Source organism: Anguilla rostrata, chromosome 5 (assembly GCF_018555375.3).
Source record: "Anguilla rostrata isolate EN2019 chromosome 5, ASM1855537v3, whole genome shotgun sequence".
Classification (NCBI taxonomy): domain Eukaryota; kingdom Metazoa; phylum Chordata; class Actinopteri; order Anguilliformes; family Anguillidae; genus Anguilla; species Anguilla rostrata.
The window spans coordinates 40295193-40315845 of NC_057937.1; the positions used below are offsets into that span (position 1 = coordinate 40295193).

Sequence of the window (20653 nt, forward strand, 5' to 3'; positions counted from 1 at the left end):
TGATCCCTTTTATATAGGCTAGCCCACGTTTGAATATCTTCGTGAAAAAAAAAAAAATATTGATACATTATCTGTAGTTGCTAATATGCTGACTGTCCAAACGCCTTAGAATATAGCCTAACCTATATTCTCTATGATCTATCATTACTTTTTTTAAAATTATAAAAAATGTATAATAGATCATAGAATACAATCATACTTAAAAGGATGCTGAAACACTGAAATGTATTGTAAATTATATAGACAAATAGGCCTATATCTTGTATATAAGCGTGTCTTATAAAATATCTGTATATTTAGATATTTGGAGTGTAGTCACATCAGAAAACAACGGTCGTAATCATGTGAATAGTAGAAAGGGAAAAGCAATCAAATAACCGAATCTGTTGGAATTGCTTCGGAATCGCAGAACTTTCTTCCTCTGACATCAAAAGTCCCACTGGGTGTAAGACTGAACAACGCGTATTATTATACTTGCGCATGATATCCAACGAGCGGTGAACGTCTATATATTTCCCCCAGAGACCAGTTTTAATCAGCTCCAAATGAGTCAGTCGAAACACGCAGGCTCAACCACAATGAGTGACAGCAAACCAGAGCTTGCGCTTGTTGTCCCTTTAAAAATCTGAATCCAAGGCTAATAATTTATCAAACTCTTATTATCTAGAAAATGTCACGCGAAGGGCACCTTGCTATGCACTGACGCAAACCCAATCTTTCCCACGGAGGTATAGAAAGCATTGCTCTTACCGCAGCTAAATTCATTCGGTCTGCAGTCTTTACTGCTGTTTTACGCCTTCCTGCTACAACAGGCATGGTAAGTACTTTGTCAGCTTACATTTTTTTGCTGTTTTCAGTGTTCTGTCGGTAAGCTAAATAAAGAAGTTTGATATTCGAGTATTTTACCCATATTTTGAAATACCTTTCAGAACCCGCATTTAATTTTGCTGAATGTTGAGCGCTGGCCATGGTTCTGAAACTCTCACGCACTACTGCTGCTGTCTTTTCTGCCTCTCTCTTAGACACGGATGTGTTTTTTCCGTCTGGAAACTTTGTAAAACTGCACGTCCGAAGCTTAATATGTCTATTTAATATATGTATATTTTTTTTTTTTTACGATTACTCTGCAATTCGCTCGAGTGCTTCAAACCGCTTAATTTTTTAATTTTGTTCATCCGGGTGCAACCTAAATTGATACGCTAAGAATTCATCCTCTATTTTATTCATGTATGTTCGTTTCGTAATAAATTGTGTCTATGTTAATAAATCTATTTTTTAAATTTTATTTTCAGAAAGCAATTACTGTAGGTTATGTTTACATGTTTAACATGTTTTAGATTTTCTCCCTCCCTAATCTGGAAAATAATATGTTTTGGTTGGATATGCTCAGCCCTGCAGACCCTGCAAGACTGCTTGTCGGTGAACGCAGGGCTACAGCGGGCTCAGCAGCTTGTCTATTGCCCATAAACTCAGTGGAAGTGCTGTGCTGAATGACAGGGGGGAAATGGGGCGTAAAATTAAAGAATCTTTTTGTAATGCGAGAACTAGAACCCAACATCGTGAGCTGAAAGGCAAAGAAGCGGGGCATATATGCAAGAAGAGAGGGCTTTTCAAATACGAGGGAGTCCAATTTCATAAATGTAAATTTCTGATTAAGGGCTTAGTATTTCCCCTGTTGTGTGTTTATAGTTATACATTAAGCGTGGCTGATCCCTTGACATTTAATTTAGTCTTTTCTGTAGTAAAAGTGTAAGTATTTTGTTCATTAAAAAGACTGCACTGTGCTCATAGATGAACAGTAAAGTTGCCTTTGTAGTGTGGGTTATTATTTTGTCATTTAGATGTCTGTCTGTGATAATGAGACTAATGGGTAGATCTGATTTTGTAGGATATTTCCGAGCAGAGGGAGATGGCCAAGCAGCCGGTGAACAATCCAGTCAGTTTTAACCCGTCAACCCAGCATGAAGGAACCGATGGAGTTACAGCAAACAAACCGGAGAATGTCCAACACCAACCTTCCGACATGCAGCCGGCGCTGCCGCCGAATCCAATCAACGAAAGAAAAACTTTTTGTCCTGTGGAAAATAAGCAAGGAGAGGCAGAGGTCAACAAAGCGTATGGGACGTTTAAAAACCCGGCCCCTGTGCCGGTTCCCATTAATTCTGCACTCTGCAAGGATTCCACCGGAAGTGCGCTGCCTCGAACGGATGGTTCTACAACTGTTCATAGCACATTAATGTCTCACTGCACAGACGGGTTGTCTAATCAAAGTGTCACAAGGAGCGCAGTGGAACAAAACAACGCCACGGGCAACTGGACTTCCGTGAGCCAGACCACAGTTATACTCGGGACAGATGGTAACACTTCTGTCTTGCCTGGCACAGCGACCGAGGTAAGTGGTTTCAAATGGGTACCAATGAATGTTTAAATACAGGATGGATTTCCGTCTTGTATACCCATGAATAAAGGAATGGTGGTTAGGCGGGAGATTTAAAAAAAAATTTTTTATTTTGTTTTAAAGCTGCCGTGTATTAGCTACAACACAGTAGCCTACGACTTTCTTGCCCTCTGAATGTTACGGCACAGAAACCCGCAGCACTACAGCATTTAGTTCGCTCAGCACGGTCAGTAATGGAACCGACAAGACGAGAATGTAATTGTTGGTAATAAATTGTAAATGATTGTTGTGACTTAAGCTATTTTAATTATTTAAACAAAGGAAATTGCAATAACTTGTGGGGTTGCAAGCGATTGAGAATGTAGTGAAATTGCTGCTCACAGCCTCTTTAAATGGTTATTGTTTCACCAAATTGTTTCCACTCTGCAGGTGAACAGTTGAACAGGCAATTATAAAAACGTGTCTTTTTTCAATTGAACAATTAACATGTGTAACCGAAATGAATTATGCAAAGAGTGTCCCAATTATCTTAATTATTTGTTCAAGAAAATTCAAACGCTGCTTGAAGATGTAGGCTATTGTGTGTCATGAACACAATTGTATTTAAACATGTATTATAATATTATAATAGACGTACCTTATATGTAGTTATAACAAGTATGCTACATTTCCCGAGAGTATTTTACGCGAAACTGTTCCATCCAAGTAGCACCAGGAACATACCCCCCACCCTGTTCTCTAGGGACTGGTTACAACTCGTGGCACTGCGGAATAATGTATTACATAAGGATGCGGATTATGGCTATTGTTCAAAACCTCAGGGACACTTCTTGCCTAGTTAATTGATTTTTCTGTTTTGCATATTTCTTTTCCATTGGTAAACATGTAGCAGTCTCTTTGGCATAGGACTTTTAACATGAAAACCCCAGTTTCTTTAAATGTAGGTTAGCCTAGCCTAGAACATTGTACACACCCGAGCCGGCAGTGATGGCATGCCGATCACATTTTTCGTATAATGAAAACAGGCGTTGTTTTAACATGTTGATTAATTTCAAGACTTACACTTAGGCTACTTGGTTGTAATTTTTGATCTATTGCACATGCAATCTTGGCCATACCTGGAACGTATATGTAAGGCAGAAGCAATTTAATGTTTAAATAAATGTTTTCTTTAGGATGACGATGACGACCAAGGAGATGAGAACAAAGCTAGGGGAAATTGGTCAAATAAAATGGATTTCATTCTCTCCATGGTTGGGTATGCAGTCGGTTTGGGTAACGTGTGGAGATTTCCATACCTTGCCTTCCAAAATGGAGGAGGTAAGAAAAAAGAACTGCTGTGCTAAACCCATAGTTGTATTATCACGAACTTGAGTATTACTTCATAACACTAGCAACTAGAACGATAACTAGGAAAATATTTTCACCACAGCAGACTAACACTTCATGCTTTTTAATACGTAACATACCCCGACAAAGCCCCTGGCTATAATATTACAGCAACCGAACAGCGACCCAAGACCCATATCATTTGTGTTTTATGCCTGCCATGAATATGTCGCTTAAAGGTGTTATTGAAATGCATGCATTAGTTTGACAATGGCTATTTAAATGGAAAAAACCCTATCTGTACCATTTGTGTTCGTGGGCAGTTTTGAATCTTTGAATTATACTATAAATTATTTTCTTGATTAACAGTTTTCATTTTACAAAGTGGATATCTCAAAGACACTGTGTACCATAAAAAGATCTATTGGTGTTTTGCTAGTGGTGCTACTACTATGTAATTACTAATACTACTACGACTGCTACTACTGCTACTACTACTACTGCTGCTGCTGCTGCTGCTGCTACTACTACTACTACTACTAATAACAACAATAATATCGAAAATAATGAGCACGTGTGTATCTTATTGTTATTACTACTATTATTATTATTATCCGTGTGTGAAATTGTGCAATGTAAATCATTATTTTATAGAAACTATTTAAACTTCATTGCTGATAATGCAGTATTGAAACATTTCTGTCCAGCGTCTCCTCAGTGAGATTCTTCTGAAACGTTAGATGACAAATATATAATAGCCTATATGTAAATAATATGTGAGATTGGTGTCCTTTAATACGTCTACATGTTATCATCTCACTTGCAAACACGTGTCTGGTCATATGTTAACGTTAATTTGTTTCAGACCATGCTTAAACATGGCATCATTTCTTTGTATAGGTGCTTTTTTGATACCATACCTGATAATGTTGTGCCTCGCGGGAATTCCTATATTTTTAATGGAAGTATCTCTGGGCCAGTTCGCCAGCCAGGGCCCCGTATCTGTATGGAAAGCTATACCGGCTTTGCAAGGTAAATTTATTTACGTTTACGTTTATTCAATTTCTATACAGTTATGCTTTTTATATTAAGCAGTTCTGTTAGGACATGAAAAATAATTCAAACTGATACACTTGATATTCCTAAGAAAGTGGAGGAAATACAAACCAAACAAAAATATTTTACGATATGTGGCTATTTTCTGCACAAAAGCTACGGTTCTTTTACATTGCGAACTATACAAATGTGATGATTATAACCAACTTCTTTCCTACATAAGAATAATTTATATATTTCGTCTCATTTATTTATTTTAGGTTGCGGGATTGCCATGTTGATTATATCTGTCTTAATAGCCATATACTATAATATTATTATGTGCTGGACATTGTACTACCTGTTCGCTTCGTTGAAGGGCTCACTCCCATGGGCTAACTGTAAGAATTCGTGGAACACCATGGACTGTAAGGACAAAGATATGCTTCTTTTAGGTAAGAGAATGAAAAATGCCTAGCGTGAACGACCAACTTTATTAATGCGCAATGCGCCGGCCTGCTCTGTGGCGAAAAGAGACGCAATGGTTAATCCTTTCTTTCAAAGCTGAACATTATAGCATTCATCTGTAGTATTGAATAGAGTGAATATAGTCTATACAGCCACATTAAATTGTTTTGATATTTACTGTATTTAATAAGATATGAGAAATACAGAGATGTAATCAAACATCATACTTTTGATTCGATATTATAGCCTTAAAGCATTTCCTCGCTGATGAACAATTTGCTATTTTTGACATTTTATTAGTGTTTAATTAAGTAAACATACATGTCATTATTAACAACGAATCATTTTGTCTTTTAATTTATAAAACATGTTTAAAAATAAAATGATATTGTATCTTACAATAGGCTAATCTATAATCCCCAACTATCGTTAAGTAATTGTTGGAATTATAATAAAATCTTTGTGAATGGAATGTCTTTTCCCTCCAGATTTTTATATTGTAGGCTACAGTGTCCCTAAAAATGCTTGCTTGGCAAATTTACTGTATACAGCCGCTGAGCGTCACTATGTGTAGAAGAGCCATCTTGTGGCCTTATAGAAAATTACAGTAGTTAGTTCACGCTATAATAATACGACTGTAGCATCTTTCACTGCGGTTTGGTATCTATTGATCCGATATGAAAGAAGATACTGATCATAATCACAAATGCAAATATATATATACCAGTTTGCCTGCAGCCACTGCAAATGGAGTGTAGGCTACTCATCCGATGCAATGTCGCTTAAGCTCCGTTTTCACTGCAGGGTGGAAAGTATGACACAGTAAAAGAGAATAACATTCGGTGTTAAATTATATTCGCAATTCAATTTTCAAGTTAGTGAAACTTAATTAATTGATACACTTCTTTCCCTCTTGTGACAGACTCTTGTATACTACGGGACAGGAACATAACTTCGGTTAAGAACACAACCTTCTGTTTGACGGCTAATGCGGTTGGGAATCTAAGCAAACTCGCCAATCTTACATCAGAAAACAAAACCTATGTCAGCCCCAGTGAAGAGTATTTCAAGTAAGTGGATGTAAATTAGTACAAGTGTATTTTTGTTTCTCCGATTAAACACTTACTTGCTGCTCGACTGATAGAAAGGTTTCGGGTCATTTGCTTTATTATTGGCCCATCATTGGTGCATGCGCTGTCGGAGAAAAAGTGATCTGGGTAATTCTAAATTAGCTTTTAGGTCTGCTGTCTGCTCCCCTGTGTAAACAGATAGTCAACATCCTTATATGTTCAGTCTCCTCACAATACTGTCTGAAATGCATTTTTATTGGCAGGTACAACGTGCTGCACATTTCTAAAGGAATCGAGTACCCGGGAGATATTCGCTGGCCTTTGGCCCTCTGTCTGTTGTTGGCCTGGATAATTGTCTATGCATCTCTAGCAAAAGGAATAAAGTCATCGGGGAAGGTAAGGCAAACATTCAATCCTGGTCATTCAGCATTATGCCCTCGCCGCTGTTACAGTAACTCTACTAGAGCTCTCCATATCAATACCAACTTTCTGGAATGATCAGAATTCCTGTCAAAGATTTCCCTCTAGTGTATTTTTAATAAAATTGCAGTCTGTGTGTTGAAATCGCGCGCTTGTGCTGTTAACGCTTAAATACCAAATACAGCCAATGACAAACCATGCCTTCTGTCTTCGTTATTTTCGTAGGTGGTGTACTTCACAGCCACTTTCCCCTACGTAGTGCTGATCATTCTCCTGATCAGGGGGGTCACCCTGCCTGGGGCTGGTTCTGGCATCCTCTACTTTATAACACCAAAGTGGGAGAAACTGAATGATGCTAAGGTAATTACTTTACACACCATATTTTTCTCTTCAGGTGGACATACTACCAGATATGACATTGCTAAAATTGTTAGCATGGGGTAGCATTTTACGTGAACTGTGGAACTTGAGTTTGAACTTGAGTCGAGTTTGGTCGTGGTGGTGTTTGGTGGTTGGGAGGTAGATCACATGGGCTCTGTGAATCACCTCTGAATCTTCCATCTATCACAGATGAAAAAAAACATTGCACAACTGTCCCTACAACCAGTCATAATAAATGACACGCATATGCATATTAAATGAAACACGGTTCTGATTTGACATTGTCAATATGGCTTCTTTCTTGAGCACTACTACAATGTGACAAACAAATAACCTGAATTTATGATGAAGCCCTGTTTTTTAATGCTAGATTCCTTTATCATGGAACTAATAGACATATATGGTACGGTTTCTGCAAGGTATTATGTTTGTCTTTAGAATACATTGCTAAGCTTAGCTTCATGTAGGTTCTCAATGCTGTGGCTCCCCCTGCTGCCTCCCTCTGTAACCTCCAAACTTATGTTTTTTTCTAGGTGTGGAAGGATGCTGCTACTCAAATTTTCTTCTCACTGTCTGCAGCCTGGGGTGGACTCATCACTCTGTCTTCCTACAACAAGTTTCACAATAACTGTTACAGGTAATGGAGCTTTTATGTAGACATAGATGGGTCCAAATATATTAGGCTGGGTCTAGTTCCTCAATGAGGATGCTTTTTTTGCTCTTTGTAGTGTGGTTGAATGAACAGATATAGATGCAGGCAAGAGCTGCTTGTTCAATATTCACATAATACTCCTGTACCATAGAACTTATAATCATAAATGCGTGTAAATACCCATACACATGATCTGTTGACTAAGGATTTATTACTAGGATCTCAAATCCAAATTCTGGAGTGCTGCTGTCTGCTAGTATTTGAAGTGATCCTATATTTCAGTTTCAATTCTAAAGACTTTATTTATTCCCGGGGGGAATTAAGCAATTAAGTTAAGCGCTTAATTTAAGTCATTGATTGGCTTAAAAGTCTGTGCACCTTGTTTTCAAGGCCTGCTGACTGAAAAGAAATCACAAAAACCAGCAGAAATTGCAGTCCTCCAGGACTGGAGTTTGAGACCCCTGATTTACTGTATGTGGCTAGTTTGAATGTCATTCACTTGTCTGCTAATTACAAATATACATGTATAGTACTTGCCAGTGTGGAGTAATAACTATGGTTCTGTATCTGGGCAGGGGGAATGCATATTTTTAAATAATGAATAGTGCTGTGCTATTGGGACTCCTAAACAAGAAACCTACTTAACTTTGGGAGTTTGAGAAAGAATACCCAAGATGTTCTCTTCTATTCTCTCAACAGACACTGTAATTTACTCTTATAAGGCTAGGAGGCTGAATGAATGTAATGCTTTAAGAAATTGTCATAATGTATGTGTTAAACATTCAAGTACTTTCAAATTCTATATCCCTAATATATCATGCACACTCATAAAACACAATGTGAAAATTTATGTATTTGTATTTTACTTTGGTTAATTGCTTAAAAAGTGGGTTAGCTTCTGCATTATCCAGCTCTAATGGATAATAGGTTTTAATAACCTATAGTCCATTGTATGTGACACAGCACATTGCAGTAAGATGATTTAGACAGAATATAGATGTGGGAAATGGTTACACACTAATCACGATGTGCTGTAATATGTGAGTTGTGTCCTGTAAGTCTCACGCAATAGAATGTTTTGCGTATTAAAAGTTTATTTGAGAATAAAAGGGATTTCATATACTTTATTTAGTTAAAATGCACTCTATCAGAGCTGAGATAACATTTTTGCATGTGGGAGAGTTAACATTTTGCATCTGAAGACTTCATGTGTTGTGTAGTATAATGGGTAAGGAGCTGGTTTTGTAACCTAAAGGTTGTATCCTAATGGTTGGAGGTTCGATTCCTCGGGAGGACACTGTCATTGTAACCTTGAGCAAGGTACTTAACTTTCAGTGTATATGTAAAAAGTAAAAAAGTTGACACAACTATAAATAGTTGTGTAAGTTACTCTGGATAAGAGCATCTGCTAAATGCCCTATGCCCACAAACGACCTCAGACAACAGAGCTAATATGTTGTGTCAGTTTCAGACTTGATACCATCATTGATGCCTATATTCATTTTGTTTATTCATTTATAATTTCCTTAAAATCCTGAAAGAATGACTGAAAAGCTGAAAGATTATATACCTCTCTACCTGACTGATAGATTAAGCTATAATGAAAGGACTGTTTTTTCAGCATGTATTAATTATCTTTTCCACTAGAGGGCAATAGTGTCTCTAGTTTGTGAAGACCTACAATACCAAAGCATCATTACTTTAAGTGACTTACATTTTGTTGATTCTAGAGCTCAACAAACAAAATTTTAAGGTGTTCCATGTAAGTTTGTTTTAAAGAACTTTTGTTCATATTTGGTTGAATTTCCTTCACATCCTGACAGATATCAAAAAATTAAACTAAGAAAAAATCTGGTCTCTGACTGCCCCAGGCTCTGAAATCAGCCACTCCTAATTTCACCACACCTGAATCTTAACAACCAATCAGGACAGCCCTCTGCAAAACATCTTAGTACTGGGCTAAAGAAAAACCTGCACCCAAAAGAATGGACCCCCCTGATATAGTGAAAAGTGAAAGGGAGTAATAAAAATGAGCCATCGTTGACCGGTGACCGCCAAGGCAGGTTTCACTGTAGTTTGTCACTGTATTTGTAGGAGATGACCCATATAAGGACAAACCAAGCCCACCCATGCTGATTAAACATTTGACTTGAAAAGGACATACAGTGCTATCTGTGGCCAATGCTTGATTTCATCCGCATTTAATTTTGTCTTGATCGTGTCTCCTATCTTCTAGAGATACAATAATAGTGACATGCACGAACAGTGCCACCAGCATATTCGCAGGGTTTGTCATCTTCTCTGTGATTGGTTTCATGGCCCACGAGCTGAAGGTGCCCATTGAGAAGGTTGCTGATGAAGGTAAACTGAATAATCGCCACAGAGATCATGTTTAGCATTGGAGCAACAGTCCTGCAACAACTGTACCAATATTACTACATTGCATGAATTCAGTATGTGTCAGCTTAGCATAGGCCAACAGAATATGTAGTGCATACAGCTAAGTATGCTTGTATGTTATATATATATATATATATGTATATATATATATATATATATATATATTTAAATACATTAAAAATATTTAATAACGGTATTTTAAATGACAGATTACCAATGATAGGACTTTCCATGAAACATATAACTATATATATTATACAGCATGGCATAACTTAATGTGGGAGATGCATTTTTTTTCTTTTTTTTTTTCGAGCAGCCTTTTGCCGCCTCATACTGTACACAGAACACACTGTACTGCTGCTGAAATCACTTACGTGATTGGACCATTTGTCTTTCCTCCCCTTTTTCCTAGGTCCAGGCATTGCCTTTGTGGTGTACCCTGAGGCCCTGACCAGGCTGCCCCTCTCTCCCTTCTGGGCCATCATCTTCTTCCTCATGCTGCTGACTCTGGGGCTGGATACCATGGTAACGACTATTACTACCGTCTGGAAGTCTATTCTGGAATGTGCAGCTCACACCTTGGCTGTATAGGAAGCACTGGATACTGTAGATTTGCACATGAAACACCAGAGGGGTTTTGCCACACAATGATTCAATCCCCACTATTGCATTTTTGTATTATGCGGCATCTACTTTTGCAAATAATCAAAGATGCAATATCTGTTTTTCTGAAAGCTCAAAGGAACTTGTTTTGCTTCTGATTTGATTGCAATACATGTTCTCCTTACAATCTTCCAATAAAATCACAACAGTACCATGGACAGAATGTTGTACAGGCTAGTGGAATTGAAGGGGAATTTAAACCCGAATTAAGAATGTTCTGTTCATCTATATTATGGCCAACACATCATAACATGTACAGCATATCGACCTCCTAGCTATCCATCTCCTGTCCTGGAATAATCTCACATGTCACATGTTTTGCATCACAAGGGCAGACATGTTTAAATCACTTGGGCAGTTTCATTCAGTGAAGCACAGTGTTACGGATGCAGGAAACAGAAAGTAGTATGTGAAGGGTTCAATAAATTACAATAACATTGAATTTTGGTTTACGTTTCCTTTTGAATGATAAGCATAGGGCCTATATCCCAGTGACATCATGGTCTTTTTGAGGTAAAAGGTTTGTTTTCAACACACAAATTACAGGTCACAGAAATTATTTTGAGGGTGAGATGGGGCATATCAAATTATGATTGTTATTTTGGTTGGAGTTGCCCTTTATGCTAATGAGTAATAAACAAAAAACTCATTAAGACCTTTCTTTAAAAGTGTGTAACTTACTCATCTAACATACTACTGTGTATAATGATATGGAGCTACTGATGGTGTTCAGTCTTGCGGTTATCCTGAGATGAACCATGCAGAATTGCTATTGCTTTCACAGCAGCATGGGTTGTTGATATCTTCTAAAATAAATTGCTCTCACTGTTTAAGAATCTTATGCAAGCATATAGTATGTGCTTCAATGAATGGTGGCATTTCCTTTCCATTTTGTAAAAAAGGTCTTGATATAATTCTTGTTGAAGGCTAATTTAAATAATAAAAACACATTTCACAGAATAAAGAGCATATGTGGGCGTACAGCGCCTGAACAAAATGAATCAGCATGCCTTCTTTAACAAAACCGTACCTGAGTGAGAAATTTGATTAATTTTTCCAAGACTGGCTGAGGTTGACACTCTTTGAAATGATCCATTACTCTTAACACGCTAATGCTGAGTAGTTATATAATTGTGTTAAAGTTAGAAAAGAGGTGAGTTTAAGAGGCAAACTGTTAGGTAGCCTGTTTAATTGTTACTTATGGGAGATGGAGTCTACAACCTATAATGGTTGACATTTAAGAATGACAATGAATGCCACCAATGTACACTTAGATGAAACTATTCATAAGCAATTTGGATATAATAAAAGACAAGTGTAGCAATAAACAGATGTGAAATGTTCATAACTCCATTACTTTCTCCCCAGGAAAGGTCCAATAGGAACCAGGGGTAGAATCATAATTTTTCATATCCCTCCAAAGCCCATGACCCCTTCAGCATCCTTCCCACCCACTTTGCTCTAGCAGAGAGAGACAGAGAGACAACCTCAAATACAGTACAAAACAGGTCCAGGTAGAGTTTATTGAAAAAATGAAAAATGAAAATGAAAGAAAAAGTCAAAATCAATCGTAACTCTGTTTTCAGATTCGGACCTCATTTTGATTCCACATAAATCCTTCAATGCACCTGGAGCCATTGCTCTGTTGTGGCTGGGTTATATTTTTCTATTGATGATGAATGACTCTTCTTGCAAGGAGGATTAATGTTCTTACTGTTTTGGCCTTTGTGTGTACTGGATCATATACTGCATGTGCCTTTTTTGTTTCCGCATTTCTGTACTAAGCAAGATTAAATGAATTTAAAAGGAAAGGCAACACACAAATCTAGCATTAGCATTTTCTAACTTCAAGGTACTACGCTTAATATGGTCTATTAAGGTGATTTTGATGAATTGGAAAGGAGAACATTACACTTCCTGTATCTGAAAATAGGAATTTATTTCAAAAATTTTTGTTTGAAATAAAAAAATAAATTTCCCTCCTTTTGGAATTCCCAGTCAGAAGTGTTTTCCTGACCAATAATAGCTTTAAGCATCCACCATCATTTTGAGATGGTGCATAGTGGCCTGTTTTTCATATGCATATTATCCACAATGAGATCAGCTGACTCGCAATACCCAATTATCTACAGTGTCACCCAGGGAGGGAGGGCTCCCCCACTTTGTCTGCAGCAACTCTCATTGGTCGATGGAAATGTCACAGCCTGCCCGCCCCGTTTGAGTAGCTGCACCTACTGCCCTTGAACAGGCTTTTGATGTGTAGCGAAGTGGCAGCTAGCATCGTGGGCTTGGGAAGAGAGAATGTGAGCCTGTTTACACTCTCCTGAATTGAGGGAGGATACGTGAACTATAGCAGTAAAAATGCTTGGATTCAAAATAATACGAGCCGAACAGAGATGCAAATGGACAGATAGATTGTTGGTCAGGGATTCAAAGGCCTCTCTGGATTAACGACCAGGGTGTTGGAGGTTAAGAACGCTTGAGTGCTCAGGCCCGTGCTTCTCTGTACAAATGAGGCGTCTTACTCGAACCGTTTTGACTGCTGTCGAGCGAGGGTGGGGGTTACACGCTCAATTTCATGCCCTCAATCCCTTATGGGAAAACAACTCTGCAATCAGGCGCTCTTTAATTAGAGAGAAGCTTAATTGCCTGATGAGCCCGAGTCCTGTTTTGGTGAAAATGAATTAAGCTGAGAATAGATTGTTTTGAAAATAAATTTGCTCTGCGACTTAAACAGAATAAATCAGCGTTACTGCAGATTAGTATAATGTTAATGTAAGATTTGTAACTGTTAATCTTTTGTCAACAACACCAACCCCTCCCCCCCCTTCTTTTTCCTTCATCTCTTAGTTTGCTACCATAGAGACCATTGTGACATCGGTATCGGACGAGTTCCCCAAATACCTGCGCAAGCACAAACCCATCTTCACCTTGGTGTGCTGCATCAGCTTCTTCGTGCTGGGCTTCCCCATGATCATCGAGGTGAGCCTAACGCTAACAGTTTGGAGTTTGAACTGTGGCTAGGCGGGTAGCTCCAGCGTGATCACACAAAGCCTATTCATCGCGCCGCGGTGAATGACGGGGAGATACTGCCGAAGTTAATTAAGACATTAGTTAGAAGACTGAATGAGAGTGCCCTGACAAGCACAGACAATTGACTCCTCCGTTCTGTCGCTCGTCTCAGTCAGATGGACCTGGAGTAATGACCAGTGCCCCAACACAAAGTTAAATGGGTCAAACAGGCATCATTAAAACCGCTGCAATGCCTGCTGTTATCAGTTAGAATCATTAAAACAGCATGTGCAGCATCCCATAGATTCTGGGGACGTACCATAACACATTGACCACTTATCTACCTTGGAATCATATGTAGCAGACCATTCAAAATGGCTGAGTACAAAGGAATTCCTGGAGGAATAACTAGGTTTCTGTGCTGGAGTTGAGTGCAGGTTAAAAAGAAATATTGGAATGCAGGTTACATCTGAGACTGGCTGCTTGGATTGAAAGTGCTGTTTATTTCTTTATCCCATGGTACCTCTCTTTAAATATTGCAGAGTGGGATGTACATGCTGCAGTTGGTGGATACATTTGCAGCCTCCTATTCTCTTGTCATCATCGCCATCTTTGAACTGGTGGGGGTGTCATACATCTATGGTAAGCTAAGCATTGTCTTTAAAAAGTGCTTTTCTGGCAAAGTGATTTCATGTTTTGTGCCGCTGCCTAATCCCTTTGGGAATTACAATACTACCAGTTGTCCACCACTAGATGGCCCCAGCTCCTTGTTGGTCACCGTCAGTGGTCTGCTCCTGTGGTTATCAGTGAGGGAGCACAGGTTGCTTTTGAATTCCATTTGAGCGCATTGGAAATAATTCTCTATTGGGAAACCTGGTTTTTGGAGGAAAATCAAAATGAAAAAATAAATTGTTTGGAGGAATAAAAAAGTGGGTTGCTCTGTCCCATTTATCCTGTCACTCTCTCCTGGTGGAATAGTCACTGTTTAGAAGTCCTATTTGCCTCCCCCCTGACTTTGGTTTAAATAAAACTAGGTCAGTTTTTTGTTGTGTGCCACTGTATTTGTAAATGTAGTGAGAACTGACAACTGATGTTCTGACTCATTCCAAGCTCTTTTTTTTCATTTTTCAGGTTTGCAGAGATTCTGTGAAGACATTGAAATGATGATTGGATTCCAGCCAAACAAGTTCTGGAGAGTCTGCTGGGCCTTTGTAACCCCTACTATTCTCACAGTATGTCCAACCATGCCTACTCAGTTGGATATTGTGTTATCTTATGTAATAATAGTTCCCATTCACTATATGTTCAATATTTCACACTTCACAACTGGGAAATAATTCACAACTGGGAATTATCTGGAGGGCAGAACAATGATAATTATAATTCCTGAATAAGGGCAGACATTATGACAGTTAAGTACAGGTTCCAGTCAATCATGCAAGCCAGGCAGTATTGCGCCAGAACCACTCTCTGTGCTTACAAAATCAGCATCAAACTTGTGGTAGAGTCATTTCATTTATTCCCCTTGCAGTTCATCCTGGGCTTGAGTTTGTACCAGTGGAAGGTGATGACCTATGAGGATTATACGTACCCCACCTGGTCCATGGTTCTGGGCTGGCTAATGGTCATCTGTTCAGTCATCTGGATTCCCATCATGTTTGTGATCAAAATGCACCTGGCGCCCGGTACCTTCATCGAGGTAAGGACACAGAAGTGAAAATGGCTTTGTCCACTGCCAGAAAAAAAAAAAAACGGCTCAGGCCTGAGTCAATACCCTGATCCCTCTCATTAAACTGCAGAGGATGGAGAACTGGGTTCAGCATTAATTTGTCTAGTACTCCGTGAGTTCAGCAGAGAGAGTTAAATGCTCTGATTTATCTATAGTGATGGGACTTCAGTGTGTGAACTGCTAGTGCCATTCTTCTAGGCGTTATTAAAGGAAGGACACTCTTTTTGAAGGACTGACCGAGGCAGTCCTTACGCCATATGAAAGAATGTGTGCTCTTGGCAGAGTGATACTAAATAGGCTCTTCTCAGTCCACAGAGATGATGCACATCTGAAGTCACTGCAGTGACACAAGTAAAAGCAAAGAAAACTGCCTGATCAATTAATCCCTGTAAAGACCACTGCGTTTAATTATCCTGAAAGCACATCATACGGGCCCCGCATTTAAGGGTATTTCCTTTTTGGTGACTGATTTGTTGAAAATCTATCTCAGCTAAGCAGACATCACTTGTCTCTCTGAACAAATGTAATCCCCCCCCCCCACCCCTTTGTCTGATCCTTTAAATTCTGATGACGGGGTGGGGGCCCTTTGTTTTGTGTTCTGTGTGTGGAGGACAAGGATCACACCTGTGGCAATGATTGAAAAGTGACACATACCATGTTCCCCTGAAGTGGACATGAAAAAAATGGAGACTTTTTTTCTGTTGGATGTGTCATAATGGTTGCACTGCAATATTTATCTGTCATGAATATGTCTGTATCTGGGGCATCATGCATTATTGCGCATGTTATAGTGTATCACACATGGAACTGAATGAAATACAATGCTTCAAGTGTCTCTGAAGGGATGTATGCCTTGCTGAATGCACAGAATACAAGACAGTGGTGACAAACATGATAAAATATGCAGTGGGGCTGTATTATGCAACTCTGCTTTAAGATGCGATACCCACTGTTGACTGCTCAGGTTGTATGAATCGCTAAAGCAGATTCAGTGCAAAATGAAAGGTCTTAATTATGCAGGTGTGCCGTGAACCCGTGATATGGACACACAGACCACAACTTTAGCTGCAGTTCTTCTGCCCTGATCAGTAATCAGAGCTGCTTGTCCTGTCCGTGTGTCTGTAGTGCTGCATTCTGGGTAAATATAATTGCTTCTCTTCTTCCACAGCGCTTAAAGCTGGTGTGCTCCCCTCAGCCTGATTGGGGCCCCTTCCTGATGAAGCACCGTGGCGAACGCTACAAGAACATGATCGACCCCCTGGGCACAAACTCGCTGGGGCTCAAGCTACCGCCCAAGGATTTCGAGCTGGGATCCCAGTACCAGTAGCGACTGCAGGGGGCTATGGGTGGAAATAAGGCACGTCTCCCCACTCCTCCCTCTCTCATTCCCCCTCTCCCACGCTTACTCCTTTCTTCTCTTCCAGGTTCCTGAGTGGAGTAAGTGACCCAGGTGGAACCTTTCCTTTTTCCCCTGTGAATGCAGTGTTTTTTTTTTTTCCCTCATAGACTCATAGACAACCAACTAATGAATGCAAAGCCCTTTCAAAGAGGTTGTTCCAAAATTAAAATCATCTTGTAAAGCAATTTGTCTCCTAGGGAATACTGGGCCATGCAGGGCTTCTCCTGACAGATGTGTTTTCCATGGATTCCTGTACTTTAATGATAATAAAGCAGATGACACAGGCACAGAATGCGAGCATCTGTGACCCATTAAAATAAATTCATGGACAACAAAACATTAGCATTTATCAAGACCAAATGACTGGTCATAGCATCTATTAAATTTATACTTCTGCTATGAAATCGCAATATTGGTCCCATAAACTGGCACATTTTCATCATCTTTATGCCAGTAGTTGGACTTGATTGATCATGTGTGTAATTACATATCATATATACAGTATTTCCCCCTGTAAGCATTTAACCTATTTACCAACTTTAATGTTATCAACATTTATTGTAAGAAATATGTCATTTGTGCCTACTTCTATATCCTTAATATCCTCTGAATATGGTTTTGCATAATGCTGGCTGTTCACTATGTTCTAAATAGAAAAATGTTACTCTTCTATAGTTCTGTGTTGTAGAGTCTAGGCTTACTGTTCTCTCTTGGCTCAAGAGTTGATTAAATGTTCCCTAGCTCTTCCTCTATATATGGAATTTAATACATATTCTCTCTTATACTTACTCAAAGCAAAGCACATGAGTAGTTTAGAGCACATCCGTGTTGCTCCATCTTGTGTCTTTCATACTGTACATCAGTATGCTTTTCATCTTATCATACTGTAAGGACAAACACAAGTCACAGTGTGAAATTGCACTAGTACTTCGCTACTTTTATAAATATACTCAATGGCCATATATGTGTGCATAAAATTATATAGACTATTTACTGCTATAATGTTGTGGTCTCTTTATGGCACTTGTGGGTCATCTCCCTTTTCATATATCTAGTTTCAGTAGGCTTAAATATTAAGAGAGAATGTGTATGACTGTATTGTTGTATCTTGTGCAAATGGGAACACTTTTTAAAATGGTGGTCTTTGTGTCCATGTTGTGAGCGCTAGTGTTGTCATGTCCCAATGAGTATTATGAACAGTGGCTAGAGGGTGAGAATAGTTTTGGAAGAACAACTTTCATTTTTGGACCTGTGCTTTTATGGGATTCCTGTTGTGGAACTCTGGGGACAGTTTTGACATTTTGTCTGCCTGTCTGCCTGTCTATCTGTTTTCATGTGTCAGGGTCTCAGGTAAAACTGACTTCATCAGCCACATTTTGTTGATGCTATGTACGTTAGCATCCAGAAAATTAAATGTAGTGGTTTTATATTTCTTGCCATGTCGCTTTGAGACATTTTGAAGGGAGTAAATACTTCCTGGACAAAATTGGCATTGTAGACAAATGGCTTAATGTAATTTGTTCAGCTTTTGAAATTAAGACTGTCCTCTTTTAACTTGTGCCTAATTTAGCTTTAACCAGGCATTATAAATATGTGTTTTCCAAGGGACTTTGCCAAAAAGAGGTTGTCTCCAAATCTTGCAGTGTTTAGATCATGAATAATTTACAATAATTTCAAGGAGTCAATACAATCCTTAAATCCAGAGTGCCACTGCATCAAGTTGTTACCTTAATAAGCTTATTCTCCACCTGGATGGATGTAACTTGACTGTGCGTTATTTAATTGAGCTCTTATCTTCCAATGAAAGTGAACATTGTTTGATTTAAAGGCGTTTAACTCCTCAAGCTGGTGATGGGTGAATGAACTGTACTGTCAAGGGAGAAAACATTTCTGAACCTGATGACTAAAGAGATTATGCCAGCATATGACCACCATATACTGTAAAAAATATTATTCTTATGGTGAAATGAAGTGCTAAGTTTAAAATAGATGTTTTAATAATTGTTTAAAACACAGGGACAAAGCATAAGACAAAGAAAGGAATAAGAAAAGAAAAACCATGTTATGTAGTGTGTGTAGTGAAATGTTATGTTTTGTAATCATTTTATGTAAATTATTTCCCTGTGTGCAGTAAAATATACCCTGTAGATTTACATATTTCAAAACATTTCACTCACATTTCACTGATGTAGCCATATTGAAATTCTTATATAACACGCTTAGAAAATATACATATACATACATTCAGACACAGACACACACACGCACACACACATACACATATGTACACGCATGCATGCAAGCACACACATATTTACACACAGATCTATCCTGAAAAATGTTAAATTCTGTGACAGACACAGACAGATTGCAATAGAAATTTATTTAATTCAGAATTATTTATTATCCCTGAATTAATTTATGTGTCATGTGGTTACTGTGTCCTGTGTGTCCTGTTTCTCTCTGACTTTCTTGACCAGAGCTATGACTGTAGAACCCACTGCTCTACTCCATCTGTTCAGTGAAAATTTCAACAAACACTTTGGCAGTTTTCCAAAACAGAGAAAAAAAAGAAAAAAACTGCATCAGTCAATGACATTATTCTACAGAAAGTACAAGCAGGAATACAGTACAGTGCCTGTGAGCAACTGTGTCTCTGGCTGAAATCATACTTGTGTTCTCCTTTTTTCCTCCTAAAGTTGTAAATCACAAGGGATTTGCTTTCAGATACAAAATCATTAACAAATTATTATAAAACAAGGCAGCAAGCTTGACGTTTTTCATGTTTCTGTGTTTTTTTGTGATCCTGTTAGGGCCTTTTTAGGTATATGTATGCTTGTGCCCCTCCTAACTTTCTGCTTTGCATGCACCTGCTATGTTGTCATTGATGTAGAGTTCCATGTCACTTCCTCAGAATACCGGCATGTGGGGAAAATCATTGTTTTTCCTTGTATTCAAATTTACAGAAAAAGCATCATTTTATGCCTACAAGTCAACTTTAGGCAGTAGCTAACCAAAGAGGGAGACCTTTATGAAGGGTTCTGAGATAAGAAAATGAAAAAAATGTAAAAGAAATAAAATTAAAAGAAATAAAAGCATGTGTATTTGGGAGACAGAGATACTGCCAGTTGTTTTCCATTAGTGTTCATTGATATGAGCCAATATGTTACAATACATCTTCAGGTAACCATTGGCCTTATAGATGTCTTATAATTGCAGAATATTATATGTATGTCAAATTATAGATGCAGAGCAATCTAAAATCTGCCATATATATGTATGTATGAATATATATATATATATATATATATATACATACATACATATACACAAACATATGTATACAATATATATAAAATATCTTATGTAGTGTATGTTGTGTCTTTTTGGCACTTTATTGTGGACCTATCACTGTATAGGTTAAATTTCTAATTACTTGCGTAATGTCATATATTTTGGTGTGTTCTATGTGGGGTACTGCTGCCTATGGATATAGATATGTACCTCCGTCAGACCGTGACATCTATTGGATTGCCATACAAATAGAGTACAAATATAAAATTATGATGTTTTGAATCTTGTGCTAGAAGAGAAAATATATATAATATTATGTGAAAGGTACTATTTATTTTAAAATGTCATTCATTCTTGAGGCCCTACCTCAGATTTTGTATTTATGTATACAAATGCAATTTAT

At 38.3% G+C, this 20653-nt stretch overlaps 1 protein-coding gene across 2 annotated transcripts; it reads left to right on the forward strand.

Annotated features, from left to right (window-relative positions):
• Positions 1-366: 366 nt before the first annotated feature.
• Positions 367-20552, forward strand: LOC135255270 (sodium- and chloride-dependent glycine transporter 2-like). 2 transcript variants are annotated; one of them, XM_064336218.1, is made up of 16 exons: positions 367-817; positions 1889-2392; positions 3574-3718; positions 4628-4759; positions 5044-5217; positions 6153-6300; positions 6564-6696; positions 6946-7080; positions 7635-7738; positions 9990-10114; positions 10566-10678; positions 13667-13798; positions 14371-14470; positions 14960-15060; positions 15360-15527; positions 16726-20552. In XM_064336218.1, exons 1-16 carry the CDS (start codon positions 815-817, stop codon positions 16882-16884), a joined length of 2376 nt encoding a protein of 791 aa, XP_064192288.1. In that variant the 5' UTR covers positions 367-814; the 3' UTR covers positions 16885-20552. The 2 variants fall into 2 exon arrangements, with proteins under 2 accessions (XP_064192288.1, XP_064192289.1); XM_064336219.1 differs by lacking the exons at positions 367-817; positions 1889-2392; positions 3574-3718 and having other exon boundaries at positions 4636-4759; positions 5142-5217.
• Positions 20553-20653: the final 101 nt, after the last annotated feature.

Coding starts and splice junctions, on each gene's coding strand:
- LOC135255270 (XM_064336218.1), top strand. Junction 13,799..14,370: donor GCTTCCCCATGATCATCGAG/GTGAGCCTAACG, acceptor TAAATATTGCAG/AGTGGGATGTACATGCTGCA. Junction 14,471..14,959: donor GGGGGTGTCATACATCTATG/GTAAGCTAAGCA, acceptor TTCATTTTTCAG/GTTTGCAGAGATTCTGTGAA.